The sequence below is a fragment of the Apteryx mantelli genome, chromosome 1 (assembly GCF_036417845.1).
Source record: "Apteryx mantelli isolate bAptMan1 chromosome 1, bAptMan1.hap1, whole genome shotgun sequence".
NCBI lineage: Eukaryota > Metazoa > Chordata > Aves > Apterygiformes > Apterygidae > Apteryx > Apteryx mantelli.
Window position 1 is genome coordinate 178,997,107 of NC_089978.1, and position 23,466 is coordinate 179,020,572.

General features: G+C 38.7%; 1 protein-coding gene across 1 annotated transcript in view; it reads right to left on the minus strand.

The window, feature by feature from the left end:
• Window positions 1-23,466, minus strand: part of NAV3 (neuron navigator 3) — a 282,224-nt gene that overhangs the window by 126,933 nt on the left and 131,825 nt on the right. Inside the window, exons 7-9 of the mRNA XM_067313062.1 lie at window positions 21,520-21,659; window positions 13,625-14,660; window positions 3,528-3,643 (exon numbers count right to left, since the gene is read on the minus strand). Of these exons, the coding sequence (XP_067169163.1) occupies window positions 3,528-3,643; window positions 13,625-14,660; window positions 21,520-21,659 (1,292 nt within the window). The remainder of the gene's footprint in view (window positions 1-3,527; window positions 3,644-13,624; window positions 14,661-21,519; window positions 21,660-23,466) is intronic.

Below are 23,466 nucleotides of genomic sequence, written 5' to 3' on the forward strand. Positions count from 1 at the left end.
AGCAGGTCTTAGGACTCCCAGATTGGTCTGGGATTTCCTGGTCAAAAGTATATGCATCAGTATGCCACATGTGTAAGGAGTCTAATGCACACAGAATGTCCCACAGCTACCCCACAGATGACCCCTGCCAATAAACGTGACTCATCACGAGCACAGCAGACTGAGCGTGGGTGCAGATGTCACTGGTGCAGCCCATGCAGGGGGGATCCAAGGCATGCAGGAAGCGCCAAACCTTCTGTGCATGCGCTGCATCACTTGTCATCACTGAGGCACAGGCACAGTGGAAACATCTGCCGCGGCTCTGGCTGAGCTGCGGCACATTCAGAAAAATTGTAGGAAAAAAGGTCTGAGGCACTTCAAATCACATCTGGAGCAAATCGCTAGCAGAGAAGGAGGAATTGTGAAGAAACCCAGATTTACAGTAGCTCTACCAAGAGGCAGAACTGGCTTTAGGCATAAGCAGTGTGGGAGATTACCTAGGGGAGCAGACCGACTGGGGCAGCTAAACGCTGCCAAGCAAAGCAGAACGAGGCCGTGCAGCTTGTCAGGGCAGCTGCTCGGGGCCATGCCTGCACGAGGCTCACCACCTCTCTCACCTTCCAGCAACGACTGCCTCTCACAGCTGGGCCAGCCACAACCAAGCGATCGCTTGCCCAGTAGCGGGCAGGGAAAAAAACGTCAAAAGTCAGCTACACTCTGACTTTGCCTCCAAGCTCTGAGATGGAAGAGAGGAGAGGTTTTGAAGGCAACCAGCTCCATTAGAAATGGGGAGGAAGGACAGAGACAGAGTAGAGCAGGAAATTACCTCCACAGCTTCTCACTTTCCATCTCTAATTCCACATCATTGGTGTTGAGACAGCAGCAAGGGGAAGCAAACTGCCTTGCTGGGCACACAGAAAACTGTCATGACTGTCTGCCACTTGGAGCAAGAAAATTACCTTGGTTTTGATATCCTGAAATACTCAGGGAGAATGATGCCTAGAAAGATATTCCTAAAACTTTTAAAAATTAGTTTATTTTTTCCCCATCCCAGTTTTGCTTATATTGTGGAAAGTTTTGGGCCAGACATGCCTAGTTTAAGATTTAAGATTGATTAGTTTAAGACTGATTAGTTGATTTGGCCCTGCAGTGGATTAGGAGCTCTGATCTGATCTGCTTGGCTAATTATGGGGACAGTAATCTTCAGCCAAGAGACAGTTAGAAGTAAGTAAATAATCAGAAAGTTGTAAAACAGTTTATGCAATGATCACCTGAATGTGGACTAAGATATCTTAGTCCTGCAAATTTTAGTCTTAGTTGCTTTGTTAGAAATCTAGCAATTATTTGGCACTGTAAAAATTATAATAAAGACTAATGAAGTAAAAACATAATAGAGGTGGGACAGCACACTATGAACCCCCTTCTACAAGCTGTTCACTGGTTTCAACAGATGATCAGTACCTTGCAGGATCTTTATTGATCCTTTTCGACTCACAATATTTTGTGCTAGTGTGTTTGGGTCACATAAGAAGCCTGAGATAATGTAAAAGTGATGCCCATCTATAGCAGAAGTGGAAAATTTCAGAAGATAATAACAATGTGAAAGAAACTCCTAATTCATCTCCTATCTTAATACCTTGAGCATAAATGACCATATCAAGGAAAAAAACCCTTGCGTATTTCCTTTCTACTACTGGTATAATCCCTTTATCACACCAGAATAAAGATCCTCCTGAAAAATAGAATTTAATTGTCCTTTCTCATGGCTAATACATCATGGAACACTCTCCTGAATAGCCACTGTATCATTTCTTCCCACAGTACTCACCAATGATAAAATAACCAATGCCTAAATGATAGTTCATCAATTCAGACAATAATCTATCTATTCAGCAAATGCAATATTTGATCCTTTCCTTCTTTATGCTGCTAACAGCCAATTATGAGTGACACACATCTGTTTCCCTCTGTATACAATGAGACATTGACCACATTTTCCCAGTGATTGTGCTTTGCTGCCTATTATGTCAGTCAACTGCTAATGCCAGAGTCTGAATAATCAGATTAGAAACATCTCTGATGCCTAGTGCCCTTTTCTTCTTTTTGATGCTGTTCCATTTCTGTTCAAAACAGTAAAAGGCCAGGATCCATGATATCCTGTTTGATCATTTCAGCAGGTACTGAACTGATATATATTTTTTCGTCATCTCTGTGGATAATTCCTTAAAGTATCTTTTGAACTGCATGGTTCAGTTTATGCTCTTTATACAAACTATACCAACGAGCCTGATTTCTGGATTAATTCAAGATGATTTTTTCCTTTAAGAAATATTATCATAAAATAATTTTAACAGGCATCTCCAGGGAACACTTCAACAGGTTTTACGTGAGGTATTTATAATAAAGCTGCCTGTGCAAATAAGGGTTGTTAGACTCAGACAATTTTTGAAGAGACTTACACAAACCAGAACAAAACCTCAATTTCAGTACGAATCAGCTGAAATGCCAAGGCAGTCCCACAAAGCTTGGGCATCTGATCTTCCTTCTGGTGGAGATATAATTTTAGACTGATGTGTCAAATGAGTGCTTTAAAGTGAGTTATATCCTGTATAAGAAGAACCAGATATAAAGAAGAACCAGTTATAAACTGTTTGAATATTAAAAATTTGTAGTAAAATGGCAAAACTACAGTTGAATCCAGTGGAACAGGATTTCACCTTTTATTCTCGTAAAAATGGTATTAAGAATAAAGATGCTGACTGAAAAAAAAAAGAAAAAGAGCAGCTCTGGCAAAGAGTCCCTTTGAAAGTACTCCCACACAATCCTGCAGTGCAATTTAATTCTGATGAGAAAGTCAGCTGTGACACACTTTGCTTTGCATCCATGGCTGAAGTTACAGCCAGATCCTGGACTGATGTAAATCAGCATGGCCCTGCTGACTTCAAAGAAACTATTCCAATATGATTAAAAAAATCCTCTCACGTTTGTAACCTAACAGAAATTTTACCGCAGGTTTACAAGGAATTCCAGGACAGAACCTTTAGCAGCTTAGCTCTAGCAGTGGCTTAAAAGTCAGGTATGATAGTAAGGACTTGTTCATTTTCCCATTTTCTGACTCTAGATTCATTACAAAAGCAAAATACATCCTATGTCACTTATGTCTCAGTCCTGATGTTAAGATTTAATTTGATGATCTTAAATGCCACGCGATGTCAAACGTTACGAAACAGACCTTCCATGCTTCCTCTTGGAGCATGTGGTATGGCTCTGACAATAATAACGACTTGAAAGCCTTCCTTCTGAAAGCCCAGTTTCTGCAAAACGATGAAGAGCATATTTGAACAGAAGAAGCCAGTTTAGATAAAAGAACTGTGCGTTTGACGCTCTAACTGTGCATAACCGAAATTTTCGGCATATTTAATACCACTCACAAATAGAAGTCAGAAGTATGATTTCAATCCATTGCAAAGCTCCTGGTAAGAGAGAGATGTAAACAAAGAAGTATACAATTCCAAAACTGAGGCTTTTCCTGTCTTATTGTTACTTACCAGATATCTCCTCTAGGCACTGTTTGGCAGTCTTACTGAACGACAAATCCATTTTAGTAGGACTGGTGCAGGAGTCAGCAGGTGGTAAAGAGGTACTGTCATTTTCTGAGAGAGTTCTGAAACCAAGCAAGAAGATTGATTATCTGTCATACATGTATTAATGTAAATAAGTGTTAACTGAGGCTCCAAGTAGAATCCTATCTCTGGTCTCATCTCAGAAAAAGCCATATGGTGAAAATACTGTGAAGGTCACATTCTTACTGTGTTAGCTTGACTCCAGCTACACACATTTGCAAGGAATTCTCTCGCCTCAGGAACAACTCAGAGTTTAAGTTGAGAAATTTGGAGCCATGTTTCTTTTTCCCTGTAAGAGGTGTCATCAAGATATAGGCAGGATCCATTCAAATTGGTTAAGTCACATCCCCGTACATACATAAGGGAAATGAAAACTAGTAATTGATTGCTGAAATATTAAGTGAGAAAGGCCATGTGTGAAGAACCTTATGCAAGGCTGCAATGAAAATCTCACCCAGATACTTAAATTTATGTGCTGCTTCTTTTGATAACGCCTCTATACAAGGCATGTATATAACTGTGGAGAAATGGGATAATAAAAGTGTTCCCATTAACTTACTAACAAATAGCCCATGTTCTATGTGATGGTATATTTGTATGGATATCATTGATAAATTATAATGTGCATACTTTGTGGACTACAGTTATTTGCTATTTTATAATGTTAAGTAGCAAGAAATACTTAAACATAATGTTTACAATACAAATAGATGACACAATTATTGTCTCTTCCTAAGGAACAGCTGTAGCATCTTACATGGGAACTGTTGAACCATGATGACATTAAATAGCAACTTGTACCACATTTATTTACAGTAAAAGAATATATCTAAAGATTAGTGTAAAAAATTAGAAACACTAGCCACCTTTCAAAATAAAATGGAGAAAAGTCTTCTCTTAGAGCTTAAGTTCTTCAGGCTTTACTGACATGAATAACATTTGGACATTCTTTTATATTCTTATAAAGACTAGTGAAATATTTTATGTCCAATTTTAAAACATTACATTTATAGCTCAGCTCTTAAAATTCACCATAACGTTTCTAATGACCAACTAAACGCAATCATTTAACTTTGTGCCGAACGTGTATTTTATAAGAATAACATAAAAACAGTGTCTTCACTCTAAAATGAATTCTATGGAAACTTATTTTATGAAATAACTTTCCCATTGTTACTGAAAAGTTATTATTGAATATATTTGTTCAGGAGGCCGTGAAAGTAACTGGGGGAACAGATACAAGCATATACAAAAAAACAGAAACTGTTGTGGTGGAATCTGTTGATTAACTGTTTAACTCTGACTGTTCTTAAACACAAGTGCTATCTGGTCAGATGCATTTTCTTGCTTATCAATTTCTGTACTCTTGAGATGCTGGAAACAGTCAGCTGCTCTATTAAAAAGAAAAAAATGGGGTCCTGGTCTACTATTACCCTCTGCCATGCACTATTGGACTGAAAATATAAGCACAGCTTGTGCTGCAGGCATAACTATGTCCTACTACCTTGAATGTAATTTTACATTTGGTGTTTCAGGACAGTGTCCTAAGTAACAAGGGCTCACTCAAGTCCTCCTCGGTGAATGTACACATGGAAATTCCAAATCTGCTTTCCCATATTGCTTCAAATCATCTAAATGTATGAGGGACATACCTACTTCCACTGAAAGTAACTTCAAGAGGCCATGAACACTCACGAGTACTTCTCCCTGGGCTTAGTGCTGAAACTTAGTGCAGCATCAGCCCAGGACAAACTCCATCAGCCCAAAATCACATCCCACAAGCAGGCACTAATTATTAGCCAGTAGGTAAATGAAGTGGTCTCCTCTCTCCTCACCAAACCCAGGTGACCAAGCTTCCAGGGCTGGAGCCAGAGCTAGGCTGCAAAAGCTAAGCAGAGAACTGGAAAAGGGTAGGCTGATTTGTCTTGTAGTAAGAGCACTCAGCTAGGTGGGTACAGTTCAAGTATTCCTTGCTTGCTCCATGAGATGTATATGGAGTTTACATCAGACCACTCCTGGGTAGAAACGGAAAGGGATCCTTTTCGCCTGCTCTCCTTCTGACCCTACTGTATTCCTGACTGTGAAACTGTTTGGCCAGAAGGGTGGATGCAACCTCTTCCCTGAATGATCAAAAGCCTTATAAGTAAGCTATCTTCCAAAAAAGGATCCATTCCTGTTTATTTGGACATCTATCATCAGAAAAGGATTAAGTGGTCTGGATCCCAGCTGGCTGCCAACACCCAACATCTGCACTGATTCATTATATAGCAAATGGGAAAGGTAAACACAGTACTTGATGATCTGAATTGACCTCTGCCATTGACTATTATCTATACAATTGGTAAAGAGGGGCAAATACCTAATTCTCCACTGACTGTGTGGGAATGTAGGTGCTTACTTTAAAAGGACTAGATCTCCCCACAAGAACAATAGTACAAAGGAGCGAGGAGTGTTTGTACAATAGTTAAGTAAAATTACAAATGATGGGTGAATCTGTTTACTTAGAGTAACCATGAACACAAGCTTTCACTTGTTCACATCTTTGCTTGCCCAAGATCAAACAGAACCTTTTAGAGATATTGCAAATATCAATTACAACCCTCTTCCTTTCTTCAGTCTTTTGTTTTGTTTCATTTTCAAAAACCTGATGCAGCTATAGCCAGGAATGGAAGTTGATAAAACACTGTGAGAAGAGGTACTTGTAAAGATGTCCATGCCAATTTGTAAACTTGATGGCTGGGGTTAATTGCAGCTCAAAATCCAGTTTCCGGGGCATAAGATGGCATTGGAATCTAAACCTTAAAGAATAAATACTGAGTAATAATGATCATATAATGCTAATAATTTTAAAATGTTTGATTTCATTAGTGGAAAGAAAACCTTGGAAACACAAACCAAATGTAAATGTGATACTGTTTTCTTAAACTTACAGGAAGCCTGAAATAACAGATCTAAGAATGTGAAATGTCTCTTTTATCTTACTTCAAACTTAAAAGTGTAAAGACAGTGTAAAATAAATTTGATTTGCTATCAAAACAAATAACAAAGAAACTGCTGTACTGGCTTCATTCAGCGTTTTTATGTTTAATTTGGGGAAAACATCCATGCTTCTATCTATTGGAGGTGACAACAGAAATTCCACAGAAGTTTATGGACCTTGCAGCAGCTTGAGCTCAGCTAACAGCGAAGTACTTGAGAAAATGGTTATTTACTCTGGAAATCATGGGCCAAAAGGCACTTGCTCTGGAGCAGGGAGGAAGCTGAGCGAGGCCTGAAAGAGCAGACAGAGCCCTGCCAGCCCTCGGGCAGCCTCGCTGGAGGAACCCTCAGGAGGACCCTGGCGACGGGCCCTCACCAACAGCCCCTCTCCTACCAGGTATCCAGGGGGCTGCCGGCGGCCAGCGCTTCCATGGGAGCCCTGCCCTTCTGGGCCTGGGGGCCAAGGCCCTGCTCTTTTTTTCTGGAGTCCATCTTAGCCTGGATGGGCTGGGAATGGTCTAGGGGTGAAAGATCTCCAAGCAAAAGTAGAGAGGTGCCCCAGCTCTTGCAGAGCAAGGAGGACCTGGTATAGATTGGGTGCCTAAAACACAGGGCTGCTTTGTGCTAAGCTTGTCACAGGACGCAATCCATTGGATCAAGCATGCAGAGGCCTTGCTGCTTAGCTAAACCATTTTAGTTCAAGAAAAAAGAAGAAAGTGATATTGTGAGATTTGTCTTCCTCTATACTCCTGCTTTTGCTTTTTTCTGTGGGCCATATTAATCCTATGAATGAGTCAAGTGATCTCTCCAGGACTACGGCACAGATTAAACTCCAGGCAAGGACACAGAAAATAAAGGGATTTTCTCATTAACCTTACATATTGGCCTTAATGAATGGACCTCTGCCCGTTCATAAGCCATTGCCTCTAAAAACAATTAAAATCCTTGCATCTCTCTCTTGATACGAAGGAAAGTGAGGAGAATTTCAGCATAGTCAAAGCTCCCCTGTAGACATTTCTAACAGCAGTGTGCATCTGCAGTGCAGGTTAATTTAAGCAACTGTCATGAAAACAGGACAATCTGCTTTCTATTTTAATCATGGCAATCAGAGAATATATTTATCCCCAACTCACTGAGTTATATACTGCCTATTTGTAAGAGCATAAAACATGCTTAATGGCACAAATCCTGCTCTCAGTCACACCTGCACAAGCTCATTCAATTTGATTAAAATAAGCCTGCACAAGAGTAATTAAGAACAGAATTTGGAAGACTACTTTAAAATGTCTTTAACACAGTCAGTAATTTCCTGTCTCTAACAAAATAGCAAACCTTTGCTAAACACAGATAACATCAAAGATTTGGTGGTTATTACTCGACATTCCAAGAGATAGCAGATGAATACGCTGCTTTTTTCCCCAACAGCTCTCTGAGGTGCAGCTGTCTTGAGTGTGCCGCACTGTCACTGTAAGAGACTGGCAGGACCACATCTGGAACGTGAGCAGTTTGATCGCCCATGCTCAAGACATGTGAATTCAAGTGGGAACAGCTGCAGAAACAGGCTGCTAGGGTGATCGTGGGGAAGACGAGACTCTTAGGAAAGGAAACAAAAGAGATGATTTGGCTTAGCCTTGCAAAAGAGAAGGAAGGGGATATGATTATTCCCTCACATATTTAGAGAGAGCAATTGAAAAGAAGGAAAACAGCTTTTTAAGTTAGAGGACCAGATTAGCAAAATAATAAATGGATGCAGTCTCAATGTGTGGGTTGTAAATGGTTTCTAACAGTTAGGTGGGTGAGATTCTGGAGGAACCCTCCGATTGGAGTACTGGGGAATAACTAGTTTAAAATGTAGCCTGGTTGGTTTATGCAAGGGATTATATGGTTGCCTGCAACAGTGGAAGACTGAGCAAGACTGAGAATATCATTTTTGGCCTTGTATCCTACATTTTATTGATTATTTAATCAGAGGGACAAGGCCACACTTGACTGTATGACAATTTAAACGGATAACTTCAGATAATAAGCAGCAAACAACTGAATTATCAGGCTACTGTTTTAACTCCGCATTAATCAAGTATGCATTTATAATGATCTCTTTCTTACTGTCCCACTTTCCACCTCTCAAGCCCAAAACTCCACACTGGAAACTCTGCTTTCACAATTGCTTGTAAATCAAGGATAAGAAAATGTGAGGATTTCTCTAAACACTGTTTTTGCTGCAAGCAGAACTGGTGGGTGGCAATGTTTATTGCTAGCTACCATTGCAAAATTTTGGTAGTGACTGTTGTTTTAACTTAACAACAGTAATGTAAATAGCGGAAACCAAGGAAGCACTGCAGTATAACTGAATCATCACATTTTTAAGGAAAGAGTTGCAACATGTATAGTAGAACAATCTATTATTAACAAACACAACTAACTGACAGAATATCTTTTACTGAAAATTTCAAATTAATTCCACAATCAATCAGAATTAGCTTCTAATTATTAACACTGGACACAAATATGGCTTCAGCAATCACTGTGGATGCTGCGCTTTTATGATCCTTGAAGAGTAGTTTAATTTTTTTCCCTAAACCAGCATACAAACATCCTGAGTGGGCAGCTGGAACTGAACCTCACTGTGCTCCAGAGGTAGAACCATGCAATACCCTCCTTCACATCTGTCACAGCTGTGCGGTTCCCATACATCCATGAACCTATGTCCCAGTAATAAACGTGTTTCAATCGCCATATGGGAAAGGCAACAGGAAAAATACTTTAGTACCTGGTAATATGTTTATTATATTGATATTTCCTTTCTCTTCCTCTATTGAGTGAATACTTTAGTCACCACAGAATCATCACATAATTTAGGTTGGAAAGAAGTTCTAGAGGCCATCGAGTCCAGTCTCCTGCTCAAGGCAGATCTGGTTATATCAGGCTGCTCTGGGCCTTGTCCAGTCAAGTCTTGAGCATTTCCAAGGACATATTCCACAACTTCTTTGGGCAACCTGCTCCAGCGCTTGACCACTCTCATGGTGAAAACTGTTCTTTTTTTTTTTACATTTAATCAGTATTTCCCATGCTGTAACCTGCATCCTTTACCTCTCATCCTATCACCATGCATTTTTAAGTAGAAACTGGCTACAATCTCTCTCTACCATCCTATTAGATAGCTGAAGTCACCGGTTTCTTATTCTTTAGGGACAAAAGCATTGCCAAACTGGCTTTTGTAGTCTCACATTGACACTGAAAGAGCAGTCTCTCTAAAAGGTCTCAATTCAGACAGTGCTGAAACCTCTTCCAGATGCCTCTGTCATTACACCACAAATTGAGCTGAAGGAGTGAAATTTAACTGATGCACAATGCAGATCTACAGCTCAGGATGATGAGTGGTCACCTCATTCTGGGCAGGAGCTTCTGTACTTTTCGGCATTTCGGGCAGTAGCACTTCCTGAGCACTGCACACTGTGCGACTTAGACACTGCAGGTTCTCCAGTCTAACAATGGCAAAGAGACCTGCTATCCTGCCACCGCACTTACTTGGGGAGTACATAAAATAACACTGACCTGCAGTATAAGCTTCCAGTTATTTTTAAATGGACTATAACTCAAGGTTCTCCCTCTGAAATACTCCTTTATTATTTGAGCAAATCCACAGCAAATTTTAATTGCCCCCATATTGCATACTTCATGTGGGGCTATGACGATTTACACCAACCAAGGACATCTGTAAAATTACACAATTCAGCTCACAAAAAATAAAGTAATAGTTGCACACAATAGGCTTTTATCTCTGCAGCAAAATGTTTGGCAGTACCAGTTGATTGATACACAGGAAAGTTAAGAACTCCGACTTTTAAGCACTTAAGCTGTCGTTCTTCTGCTAAGATTCTGGGAGAAAAGTTCAGTCATGTTTTTTCATTAATGCCTCTTCTTCCCCTGTCTCCCTTGTAACCTAGTAAGCACTAAGCCTCTGTGTTACTCTCTTCAATCTGAAATTTAAGCAGCACCAGGAAGATAACTAAATTCTATGGCCAATTTAGATATCAGCCCAAGGGACTCCAGCAGATGGTGCAATTTGCATCTTTCTCTAATTCTGCCTGTGTAAAAGAATGTGTAATTTAAGGTAGTGGTTAGTCTACTTTAAATAATTAGACCTTCCCTTACACCTTCCTTTTCCTGCTCTCTCTCTCTCACCAAGTTCTCTGGCAACTAAATTATACCTCCTTTAGCCTCCCTTAAATCAGTTAGACCCTGCAGTCAAGTTCAGAGGTGGCATGTAAGGGACTGTAGATTATTGTAAATGTAAAATTCAATTACTGTGTAATTAAAAATAAAATAAATTTGAAAATTTGAAAATAAATAATCACTCATGGAGGAGGATGGAAGAATTTAAATTATACCGATTAAGATGATCTCAAATGCAACTCTGACTGTAGCCACTAATCTTTGAAGAGAAGCAGTAATCCCATATGAATTTCCATGCCATAGTGTTTCAGAGGCATAAATATAATGTGATATCAGATAGGGATCAGGCACCAAGAGTGCAAAGCTGAATAGTCCAATACATCATTTCAACACCTTGTAGTGAAACATTCTTTTCTACCTACCACTCATTAATAAAAATCTCTTTGAAATAAATAAATAAAAAACTCCTTGAAAACATGAATGTTGATAACTGTTACAGCATTAAACTCTCTGTTCAAACACAATACATGACTCAGAGAAACTCTATGGAATAATTCCTTTTACTCACAAACCTACATTAATATCCTTTTGGCTAATAATCACCTCTTGCAAAATACATGATATCTGCAGGTAACAGCAACAAACCAGAAAAAATACCAGCTTACTTTTCCTCATGTTAACAGCTTAAAATGATCGCAGTAGTGCATAGCATCTGGTAGAATTATGCAGGATTCTGGATAAAATGTACTGTGTTTTTACTGAATTATACTGAAGCTTTTCCAAGGACTGCAGTGCGAATTTATTGGACCGAAGCATTCCTTCTAGCTATACAAAGACAGTTAGTCTGAATGGCCACTTTTATTTATTAACTCATTAATCTATAAAGCTATTTTAGCAGCTAACAAGCATACCTGAAAATTCTCCATGTACATTGTGGTGACTTCTGGGAAAACAGTTATATTTAAGGGTGAGAAAATGTAAATACAGTACCCCAGATTCATGCAAACCTTTATTTGCCACATGCCCACAAAAAATAAATCTGCTGACTTTGGAAATATGGATATTATATTCTTGGTTATATTTATATTCTTCTATGAAAACATTGTCTACTATTACAAAGCCCTTGGGAGTTGTAAGGAATATAGTTACTGTGTATGTGTGGGTCAGATTCTGTTCTCAGTTACACAAACACACATTGAAACAACCTCAAAGTCAGTCTATTACTCTGGATTTAGAGTGTTCTGAGATCAGACTTTGGCTCTGAGAATTTTATTTTCATGCAAGATTTAACTTCAAATACAGTTAACTCCAACAGCCTTCGCTGCTTGTTTGAAGCAAACAGATGATTATTAATACCAAATTTTAGTGGAAGATGCATGCTTCTATCTCCTTTTGAAATTCCAAATACATTCTGCTTCATGATGAAGCTTAGAAGAATGATAAGATATCTCCACCATGCAATGAAATGGCATCAATGTGTGGCAAAATTGCCATTAAATAGCACAGGCATCTGAGGGCAAAACATAGCCTCTCTTTCTCCCCATATTTATCCACACTAACAGGTGCAGGATGCAGGTCATCCTACGTATCACAGTGCAAGTCACCTGTATCACTGAAATTATTCCAGATCATGAACTAATTAATATTATGTGTTAATTATATTAACACATATATTAAGCACATTCAATGATACATCTAATTGAAATTCAGGCAGCTATTCACTGCATATTAGAATAAATATATACCATATTGTGCCATTTTCCCCTCCCATACAATTTTCAGAACTGCTTTTGTTCAAAATTAACTTAAACAGTTTATCACTCATCCACACTGGTTTTGAAGCCATGTTTAGTTGTGTGTAATGACAGATATACTCCCTCAGAGCCTGCTTCAGCACCTCTTTAATCTTCAGCCAAGATTATCTACAGTACTACTCACTTACAAAAACTGCCAGCATATTTCACTTAATAATATATTTGTCATTTTATCAGATGTTAAATTTGCCCACAACTGTAGCTAAAGCACTCCAATAGCTGACAACTGAAATCATCAGTCAAATCAGTCTGCCAGGCTTTCTATATTTACTGATTCTTCTGTACTGTATAACAACGAATCTCTCAGTTTCTCCTCAGTCGCTCTATCATACTGCAAAACAAATTCAGACAAAGGTTGATACATTTAACCTTTCATTCCTCTATCTCAGAGCCTTGGCCATCAGAAGTGTTCGCATTACTCGTAAAAATTAACTGCCTCTGTGGAGCTAATCTATACCTAGTTCATGTACAAGTAAAAAAAAATATCGGACCTGCAGCCGCAACCTTTTCCCTCTGCCTAAAATGTTGAAATACTGGTGAATATTTGCAAAAGTTTGTATAAGATTTTTCCTACTAGCCTGCTAGTACTGTCACATACTCTGAAAACTCCTGCAAAAGTTTATTTTAGGATTCTTTAAGAAAACAGTGTATTTTAAGCAAATATTATTGAATATTGGCAAATAAATGTTGAGGGTTTTAAATTGCAAACAAGAGTATTCACACTGGAAACCTGACTCAGCTGTGACCTTTCAGCAACAGCACAGGGAATGTACCATGTGTTTCATATTTCCAGTCAAAATATCCTGAATTTAAATGGCAGATATTTGCAATGGATTGCTTTTGTGTAAGGTAGAGGCTCAGAGTTCTTAGAAGAAATTATTCACAAAGCAATACTGATTAAAATACAGTATTAAAAAAATGTGCGCAATGCTTGAATAGAATCTAGAAACTGGCAGATAAGAACCTTACAGCATGATCCACCATTACTCCACCAGTTGTAGCTCTCTCTTTTCTAAATTACAACACAAAACCAATTTGCTTTAGCAACCTTACCTATAAATGAAGGGAGCTACGGTGGCAGTGTTTGGGTGACTGTATTGCTGTTGCTGAGGAAGTTGGACAATGCCATTTCCTGTGACTTGTCCACCGCTTGCAGCCACTGAGACCGAAAGACCTGCGGAGGAGCCAGGGGGAAGAGCTAGGCTGGATTCTTTTCCTTCAGAGGAAGCAAGACCACAGGAAGGCGAAGCCTTCTCAGCAAGTTGAGATTTTGTTGCTGGTTGGGACTGGTTTCCTTTTGTAGTCCTCAGTTTTTCAACCTCCTTACTTCCTGTGCATGCAGATGAAGCACCCTGCTTTGCTGTTGGCACCTTAGATCCAGGTTTTGGGATCCCACTAGAAGATGGTATTAAACTTTCTTTCTTGGCTGCTGTTGTCTTGCTCCCCTTTGGGATTAAGCTTGCAATTTTTGAGCTCTTCTTTGTAGATGTTTCAGTGAGCTGGTCCTTCTCTTCCTTGACTGTTTTCTCAGTGCAAACTTTATTTTTGTCCCTGTTCTTTTCCTCTTTGTCCTTTGGCTGTAGCAAAGACTTTTTATTGCTGAGATTTTTGCTTCCAGCTTTCGGAGGGGTTAATTTCGGTGATACTTTAGGACTGCTACTTGTGGAGCCACCACTGTTCACCCCACCACTTAAGACATCCACCTCACCACACTCTGAAAAGGTATCATCCTCTCTCCCACTGTCACTGGGTCCTGAGCTTAGTGACAAAGGAGGTCTTAAAGCAGTCCTAGCATTAACCAGCTTGAATTTTTCCAGCATAGATTTTTGTCCAGACGAAGGGGGTTTCACGCCTTCAGAAGGGGGTGGCTTGAGCCTGTCTGAAGATGGAGTAGGGGAGGTTGCAGGACTAGGTTGCTTCACAGACAGCATGGTAGAGGTTGCGCTGTGTTTGACATTCATGGATTTGCTGCGCCAAGGCTTGCTGGCACTTGGAGAGGGTATGGCAGAGACCTGCTGCTGTCCACTGCTGGTGGGATGCTGCACATTTCCATTCATGCCTGCAGATGGGTGAGGGCCTTTTGGTGAATCTGCTTAAAAAACAAAGAATTATACTATGGCAACAGTACAGTTCATCTCCTTTCTCCTGCTTGAAGGTGACATTATGTTCATCTTGCATTAAAAACACAGTTGCAGCTGAACTTTCACAAATCAGTGGAAATGTGATTTATAAAAAACATAATTTACATGTGCATGGTTACAATGAACATACAGGATGCTAATCAAAAATGCCTTTTTCTTCCCCATCATTGTGGTGTTTTGCAATATTTCTTTTTCAGAGTTCAAAAAAGCCTGGAGATACTTTTGCCATAACCATTTCATTGCTCAAATTAAACCTTTCAATTTAAAGATTTTGTCTCTAATATGTGATGAAAAAGTCTTCCCATCAGTTGTTAATAATAAACCACAGAGATATGATACTGGAAGAAAAAAAAAAAGTAATGTTGGAAGAAAAAAAAAATCCCAGAAAAAACTCTTTTTGATATTTAGCAAAAGCAAAATATGTGCTACACAGATGGTTTTTTGGGGTGAAGGGAGGACTGAGTAATACTAAAATTAAATGGATACACCTGTACTAAAGGCGAAATACCACCAATGTTCATAAAAGCAAAAAATGACTAGCATATGTAAGCACCTGTTTGAGCTCCAAAATACCTAATTTAATTTTGCCTTCTGATTGCTATACTTTCTTGTTATTAACGAAGGTTAACAAGCATTAGTAGATGACTTCAGGAACTTATCACAGCGCATTTTCCTAGGCAGGAGGAAATATATCAAGAATTTCACCACTGCCAGTACTTGAAAGCTGCGCGTGATACATCACTCTACAACAATACAGCAATGGTAGGTATTTCGGCCCTGAACCTCAGGTAGGTACAGAAGTCTTATTTACATCACTCTGGTACCTTTAATACTTTTACAGCATCTAGGAATTACTGCAAAGCTCCAGAACATATGAGAATAAGACTCCTTCTACAATAACCAGTACAGTTAACACTATGCTAATTGACAGTTGTTTTCCAAATAAGTCATCTAGCCTTATCAAGCAAAATGGACTAACATATGAAAGGGTTAAACTCTTCTGTTGAGAAGCTCACATTTCCAAGATGTATCTGAATATCTAAATGCTATTAATCTGGAGCATCAGAGAAATGAAATGGTGAGGTAATTAAATATGTGATACCTAACTATTTCTGCAGATGACATTTTCTCTCAGTAATCTATTTTGTCTTGCCATTCAGAGTCTCAGGACTGCCACTGAATTAGGCTTCAGCCTTTCTAAACTATATCTGTTTCAGTGCTACAAGAAAGCCTATGAAACGTGCAATGGAAATACAGTAATGCCAAAAAGATTGCTTGGTCTGTTATGTACATACATGAGGCCAAAGTCATGCCCTGGGACCCACTTGTCTAAATAATACAGTGGATGAGGACACTAAAGGACATTTCTTCCTTCAGCATAGAGTTTGAAGTTACTCATTTTTATTTTTGCAGTCCCAGTCCTTAGACTCTAACATGACTCGGACTACCAAGCTGAAAGTCTGAAAGCCACTAATGTGCATAGGAAAGGGAGGATTTTGAGCATCCTGGAAAGGGGACTAGTTTTTCTTTAACAAAAGAGAACAAAAAGACAGCAAAATCTACTCTTCTAAATAGCACATAAGATGTTCCAGTTTAAAAATATAAGAACCAAGCAAAAGTAACACAACAGAGAAACGCAGCAGTCTTTACTTGCTTAACATAATTAACACCTGTACTATAGCAGACCGATCATTTCCATCTTTGACAGGTGCTGTAAAATTCCATCCACCCTAAGTTTTTTGTGTGCTCCTCAGCCTGATCTGCAAACCCATAGGGGTAAATCAGTGCAGTCCACCTTCACAGAAGGTTTCAAGAAGCTCTGCTGGGTCCAGTTACTACTATGCAAGAAAGCGTTAATGGGCGAGGGTGGCCTCAGTAGCGCAGGGCCCAGCGGGTGCACCATGCACATGGAGTGGCTTTGAGACTGCTAAACGGCAGAGAGGACGAGGACAACCCCTCTGCTGGGCTGCTGCAGAGCTCTTGCCTCCCTTGCAACCAGGGCAGGAGCTGTGGCTGGGCCCCTATTATTTTCTGGTGAGCTTCAGATCTTGGCACAGAGCCTGGGGCCAGCAACAGCTGTTGGAAATTACTGCAGCCTTCAGGCTTCTTTAATTTATCCCTGGGATCAGCCCTATGGCTGATAGCCCAGGACTGGGTGTGCGTGAGGACCTTCTTGCACATGTCTTGTCTTGCACTAAACATGCCTCCATTACAGAAGAGGATTGGGGGCTTTAGCTATCACAGTAGTTTTGCAGAAGAAAATTGAACATGCAAAATCTAATGCCAAATATATGAAACAATCTGTGAACAGCAGGATGCCACTACACTCTGTTGTATTAACTCTGGTACATGTGTATGTATTCAGGCTATTAATTTTACTTCAAAGAGAAGAGTTCTGATTAAAAAGAAGAATGTAAGCATTGGCCATATGTCCTGCTATATAATATTAAGCTCAAGGGGAAAAAAAAATTGTAGAAAGAAGAGTTTACTGCTTCATCAACAGCTTATTCTACTACATATATAGCAAAAAACACTGGTGTGTGCAACCACCACTGCTTACTCGGTTGCTGTGTCACAAACCCTAAACAGCATCAGAAAAATTACAAATAGATTGGGAACTTGAACTTGTCTTTAATCTTCAATTTAAAGTGGATCCTTAATGTTCCTGCATGGAAGGTGGGCTGGATGTTCCCAATTAACATGCAGAGTCTGTCTGCAAGCTTAAAGAAGAGGAACAAAAAGATTTGCTTCCTCCTCCTAGCCCAAATGTGTTACTTGAAGCTGTATGTCTTTCATTGCTTTCCGCACATTCAACTGGACCAGCTGCTCATTACATGAAATTTGTCCCCACCTTGTGGTAATTTTGATATAGAGTGAATCCTCTGATGAGGATTTCGTATTTCTGTAAGTTAAATTTTACGAGGAGATGGGCTTGTCTTTAGGGCTTATTCTCCTTATTCTTGAAATGCATAATCACCTTTTGGAGAAAACAATTTTGGATTCCCCCTGAGAGCTCTCTGCTTCAGGGCTCAGACCAATCTGCTTGGGCAAAGCAGAACAGCAACACCACCAGGTGTTCAACACAAAGAGAGAAATTTGTACCAGAACTGAACAAGCACATGGTAACAGAAGGGACGTTTTCAAGTCTCTTTTTCACAGGCTGTTGCACAAATAAAGGCTTTGTGAGGGGTTAAACTTGGGCTGGATATGTTATCAGCTTCCTCTGTCTTCTCATCTGTGGCCTGCTCCGTACTCTGTGTTGTTGGAGAAAATAGGTGCTCTATGACAACAGCTCCCCGGTTGGAGCATAATTAAGTATTGATATTCTTGATATTCTGTAGCAGGCAAGGTATTTCTAGTAGAAACACATTAATATCACTATACCGGTTGCCCTGATTAGAATATGTCATTTTTAGTCACCCACATTGAAAAGGTTAATAGAAAATGGAAGAGAGTATAAGGGAGGGCTAAGAAGATGTTTAGAAGAATGTGAAGTCTGTCTAACGAGCCTGAGAGAGCTCAGCTTGTTCAGTGGGGCAACATCCCGTTTATGAGACTGTAGCTGTCCCTTTTCAGCACAGGAGGGGAACAACTCCAGGAACAGCTGGCAAAATACTGGCACCAGAACAGCTGTGAACAAATTAACAATAGATATATATATGGGCTGCAGATTAATAACAATTTGCAACCATCAGAAAAGCGGGTTTCTTAGGGTAAATATGGGCAAAATAACCCAATAGTGTTAAAGCGGAGTTTGGATGGTACATGAACAGCATTTTCTATTATACGACTATATTGAATAGTGGGCAATTAAACTCCACGACATAGAGGTCCTTATCTGTGTTCAGATACAGCGTTTGTAAGCTCTGAAATGAAAATATTTGTTTTTTCAATTCAGTTTGAATTAGAACATTATTTCTTTGCTAGTCTCAAAATGCCATAGGTATCCATCTCATTACCAATGTGAACAATTACTTTATTCAAATAGTTTCAGAATAATAGTACTATTATTTTCCTCTTTATTTTATTAAGTCAGAAGCAGATGGATGTTATGTGACCTGGAAAACAGATGTGTTCTTTGAAATCCATCCATAAGCTGCAACATACAGCAAAATCAGCTCACTAAAGCTGCACAGATGAGTTTCAACTCATGGCGTTTATTGTTTTGGTGCATTTTATATTTCTGTTTTAATCACAGCTACATAAAGTCACATGTATCACAGCTATGGCGTGGATCTGTAGGTGAAAACCTGGCTGTACTGCATCAAAAGCAAAGCTCCTTTGGCTTTAAGGGATCTAAGATTTCTTACTGCATGAACTACTCCCTAAGAAACACTCCTAAGAGTTAACATCAGTGAAATACTAAATAAAAGACCCATATCAGATCTTATTTTGGATCAACTTCAGGTCTATTTCATGTCTGTGACTGCATATCCATTCCTTACTGTGACTGAGTTGGAAACAATGTTATACAGTGACTGGATTTCAAATATTACATATAACTGGATAAAAAACCCCTTATACTATATATCTTTTCTGAGGTCTCTTTATAGCACAAAGAGGAAGTTGTACAGCAGAGAAAAATGTACCAAAGGTGGTCGGTCTGACATTGAAGAGGTCTGGAGGTCCCAAGTTCTAATACCTATTTACATACTGCAAGATGATTCTTTTTCTGCTTCAGCTTATGCAGCACTAAATGCAGAATTATAAACTATGTATTATATGTTGCAAGTCTCAGAAATTAGTGTGCTTGGACTGCATATCCATTCAACACAAGCTGTTAACATTGTTATCTTGCTGCAAGTATTTATGTCAGAAGAAAAATTTTAAACACAGCTTTCATTGTGTGCTGCACTGTACTGAAAAAATCAGTTTTTCAAGGTATACTACCACTCTTTTAAGAGGTAGGTGTTTATTATTATTGCTAGTATTATTGGGAGGGTTGGGGTTTGTTTCAAACAGATTCTTCAAAAAAACTCAGGTCAGAGAATGTCCTCAGCTAAAAAAAAAACCTTTTTGAAAATGTTATTTTAATATTCAAAAATTAGTCACTGTAATAATTAAATCGAAAAAATAGCATGCTGCTGTTGTTTTTCTCTTTAGGCAGAAGAAGTAACATGGTAGATTCAAATATACATTTTCATGTGTTCTTTAGCATATTATAAAAAATACCACTTCAGTATCCTTGCACTCACAATAGTCAGTTTCTCTCATTAACTTCTGCTTTATATACATACTGTTCTCATGTAAAAATCAATGTTTTTCCATCCATTCTGCTGTTTTGAGAGAAAGAAAAAAAAGCAGGCAGAAACATCTAAAATATAGTACTAAATATATTTATGCAACATTACATTTTCTATATCCTGTAAAATGAATTGAGTGATTACACATAAAAAAAGCCATTCTAATCCTCTTGCAAGTGATGACTTCACTAAAAATCTCATCAAGGTTCTCATTCTCTGCTCTGAAGAAATGGGAAAGTAAAGAAATCCATCATGCAAAAAGCCATGTAAATGTTCAATGCAACGCAAACCTTAGCAGTCCAAAGACAGTTTCCAAGTAATGAGCCAAGAATATTAATATCTACAAGCATGTCTCACCTTGAGTCATTTCACTCTTTCACATATTTCAGTAGCAAACTTATGTCAACATTATGAAGCAATTCTAAAACCTAAACTACTGTACATACCTTCACTCAAGCAGCCACATCTCCTACTTCTTAACTTCACTATCGTATTTGTGAACTATACAGTGCCTGCTCAGTTTATACTCTGATCTCTTTCTAGTTTTAGTCTGTATAGCTTTCCATAAACAAGTCCTTGATAAAATAAATTCCACTACAGAACTATCTAAAACATTCAACCCTGATAGTAAAAATAAAGAAATAACTACTGAAAGGATGGTTTTATATCTTCAGATACAGCTAGGGGCAAAGTGTGTTCATCAGAATTTTGTAAAAAAATCTGGATAGCTGCCTGTTGCTTAGATGAAGAACATTCACTGCATATTTGTTCCTCCCACAGACCCCAAGGATGCAAACGGGTACTATGTATATTGTATCATTTTCAACTGTATTCTAACCCAAAGATATGAATAAAATGCTGTTCATTACACAAAGGGAGAAAGAAAGGGGAAGGGGGGGGGGTGGATTAGTTACACAGCTCGGAAAGCTGAATTTTTACATTATTCTTTTTCTGACATAAAGCCTGAAGAGGGACATTTTCCAGGGAAATGGCATCAGATATGGGAGAAACAGAAGGGCCCAGGGAGCTCAGTTTGTTTGCAAAATGGAAGTTCATATTTAAAGGACAAAGTAAAATACGAACACTGAATTCAAATCCCTGTGAAATGTCATTAAATTTGGCTTAATTTCCAATCCCCTGTTCAGACTTACATCTACCAGCTAAGGTACTGAAGGAACAGATGAATGTAATATTCTGATGCAAAATTCTAAAAACCTTCTTCCTCTTTGGAGGTTCAGACGCAAAGTCCCCTCAAAGATTAATGCAGTTGCCTTATGGATATGAATGGACTTGAATATGACCCAAGATATTATGCATGCAATATGGATTCATTTTTACTTCAGAGATATTATCCAATGACATCTCCATCACTGTAACATCTTGAAAGTTTTCAATTCTGAAATTTTAGCCCAATTCAACAAGTCCAGCTTTATGGCAGTATCTCCATAGTTCTTCCTCACCAAGTGTAATTACTACATTCACTCCTTTGTTACTCATGGCTGTTTTTTTTCCCCTGTTGTACTCTACCTATGAACAGTAAAGTTACTCGCTTTTAATCACTTACCTTTTTCATTTCCATTTGCATATTGTGGAGGCTTGTTTTTGTCAATGCTGTTAAAGCTCTGACTTCTCCGATTTAAGTTAGAAGCTCCCTGGACTTTGGTACTGCTGCCTGCAGCTGGTACCCTTGAGGGTCCTGGAAGCCTAGAATGGTGTAATCAGAAATCAGTTTGTTGTATGTAATGCAACATATAGAAGAGGCAAACATCAGGCCATTAATTTAAAGCCAACAACTGAATAACAATGATTTCATGTAAGCAACAATGAACAGCAGGATTCAAATCAGTTAGACTCAACAAATGAAAATAAAAGTTCATTCTTATGCACACAAATGGGGAAAAGATGCTTTCTAGATTCACAAGACATGTAAAAAGATACTTTGCATTTGCCATTAACATTGCTAAAACAGATTCACCCTAATAAGCCATTAAAGTGCAAAACCAACTTTTATTTAAGTATATCAGTTTTGAGGAGGAAACGTTACAGAAATTGTCTAGGAACCACAGAAATGAATAGTTGGGAAACATTCCATATCTCTTACTCTAGTAAATACTTTACTGCTAACCGTGTTTAGCATAAAAGCTGGATTTTTTCTCTTTTTATCTCTTTGGTCATTTTTCAGGGCTATTGGCTAGCGCATTTCTACCTCCAGAGGTTTATGAGCTTATTATTTTAAATGAAAAACATTGAAAACAAGTATTTTAGCTAGATGCTACACATGCATGTATACCTTTTTGATATTAGAATATAACGTAGACTATACAGTTCATTTGTTAGTATTTGCTGCCACCATCTGAACCTTACTGTCTGGTTATGTTACGGAAACAAATGTAGGATCTGTTCTCCCTGGTGTGTGTAAGCCTGCATCTTTTTTTGTCTGAATCAGTTCTCTGACACAAAATTCTTGAATACATGCCTACTTCAAACTTTCTGCAGCATCTCTGTGGGTACTCCTACTCCTTTCCATTTTTGTTATCTGACAGACAAAATGAAATGCTCAAATCAGCAAGAGACTTTTGCCACAGGAGAGTATCTACCTTCTGTTCCTCACTGGTTATTGGAATGGGATGATGAATTTTACTAGTGGCAATACAAATTATGTCAGAGTTATCAAATTCTGTTAGTGTCACTATATTACAACAGAGTAGTATCAGAAGGGAGAAAAAAATCACGTTATGAAGAATTACAAAATGTTAAATTTCTTCCAAACATTTTAACACACTGGCATATCAGAAATGTTCAAATCATTTTAGTTTCATTAGCAAGCATGTGTAAACAGCTCCGTATTCTCTTACTTTACCAATTTAAGCCTCAGAGAACTAATCCATTAGTTATTTTTATGGCTCGTTCTGGCCGCCAGCCTGCCCCTGTAGTCTCTGCACGGGGACCAGAGCAGACTGTCTCTCCACTGCAGCTGTATGCTTTCTAACCTTTACCATGACCCACGAATTCTAGTGATCTTCTGTTCCCTGAAGAATGCACTAAAACAAACTTAAAAATCCATTTGCTCCTTCTCATTACCCTAATTTGACAGGCAGTAAGAGCCCTGAGATCATTTGTCAAAGGTAATGAAAAAAGCAACAAGAAGGCATGTGCAACACTGGAAACTCATCTGTTCTGTTAAAATATAAAATACTTATGCATATATTCTGCATGCCAGAATTCGAGAACTTGCCACAGTAAGCACATTACACATGAGGTCATTTGCTCTACACACTTTCCAGTTTACCTCATTTACTGTCTTTTTTAATTGAATTCAGGTTTTAAATTGCTCTTGCAGAATCATGTTAAGCAGCTAAGGAAATGCAAAGAGGAGAATAACAAATAAGGGACAAGTTACATACCTCTGAACAGGCCTCGGAAACACTGCCACAGATTTAAAGTATTAAACAGTAAGACTGTTAACCCCCAGACATGTTGAATGTGGACAAGACAGGAGCATCAGCAATAA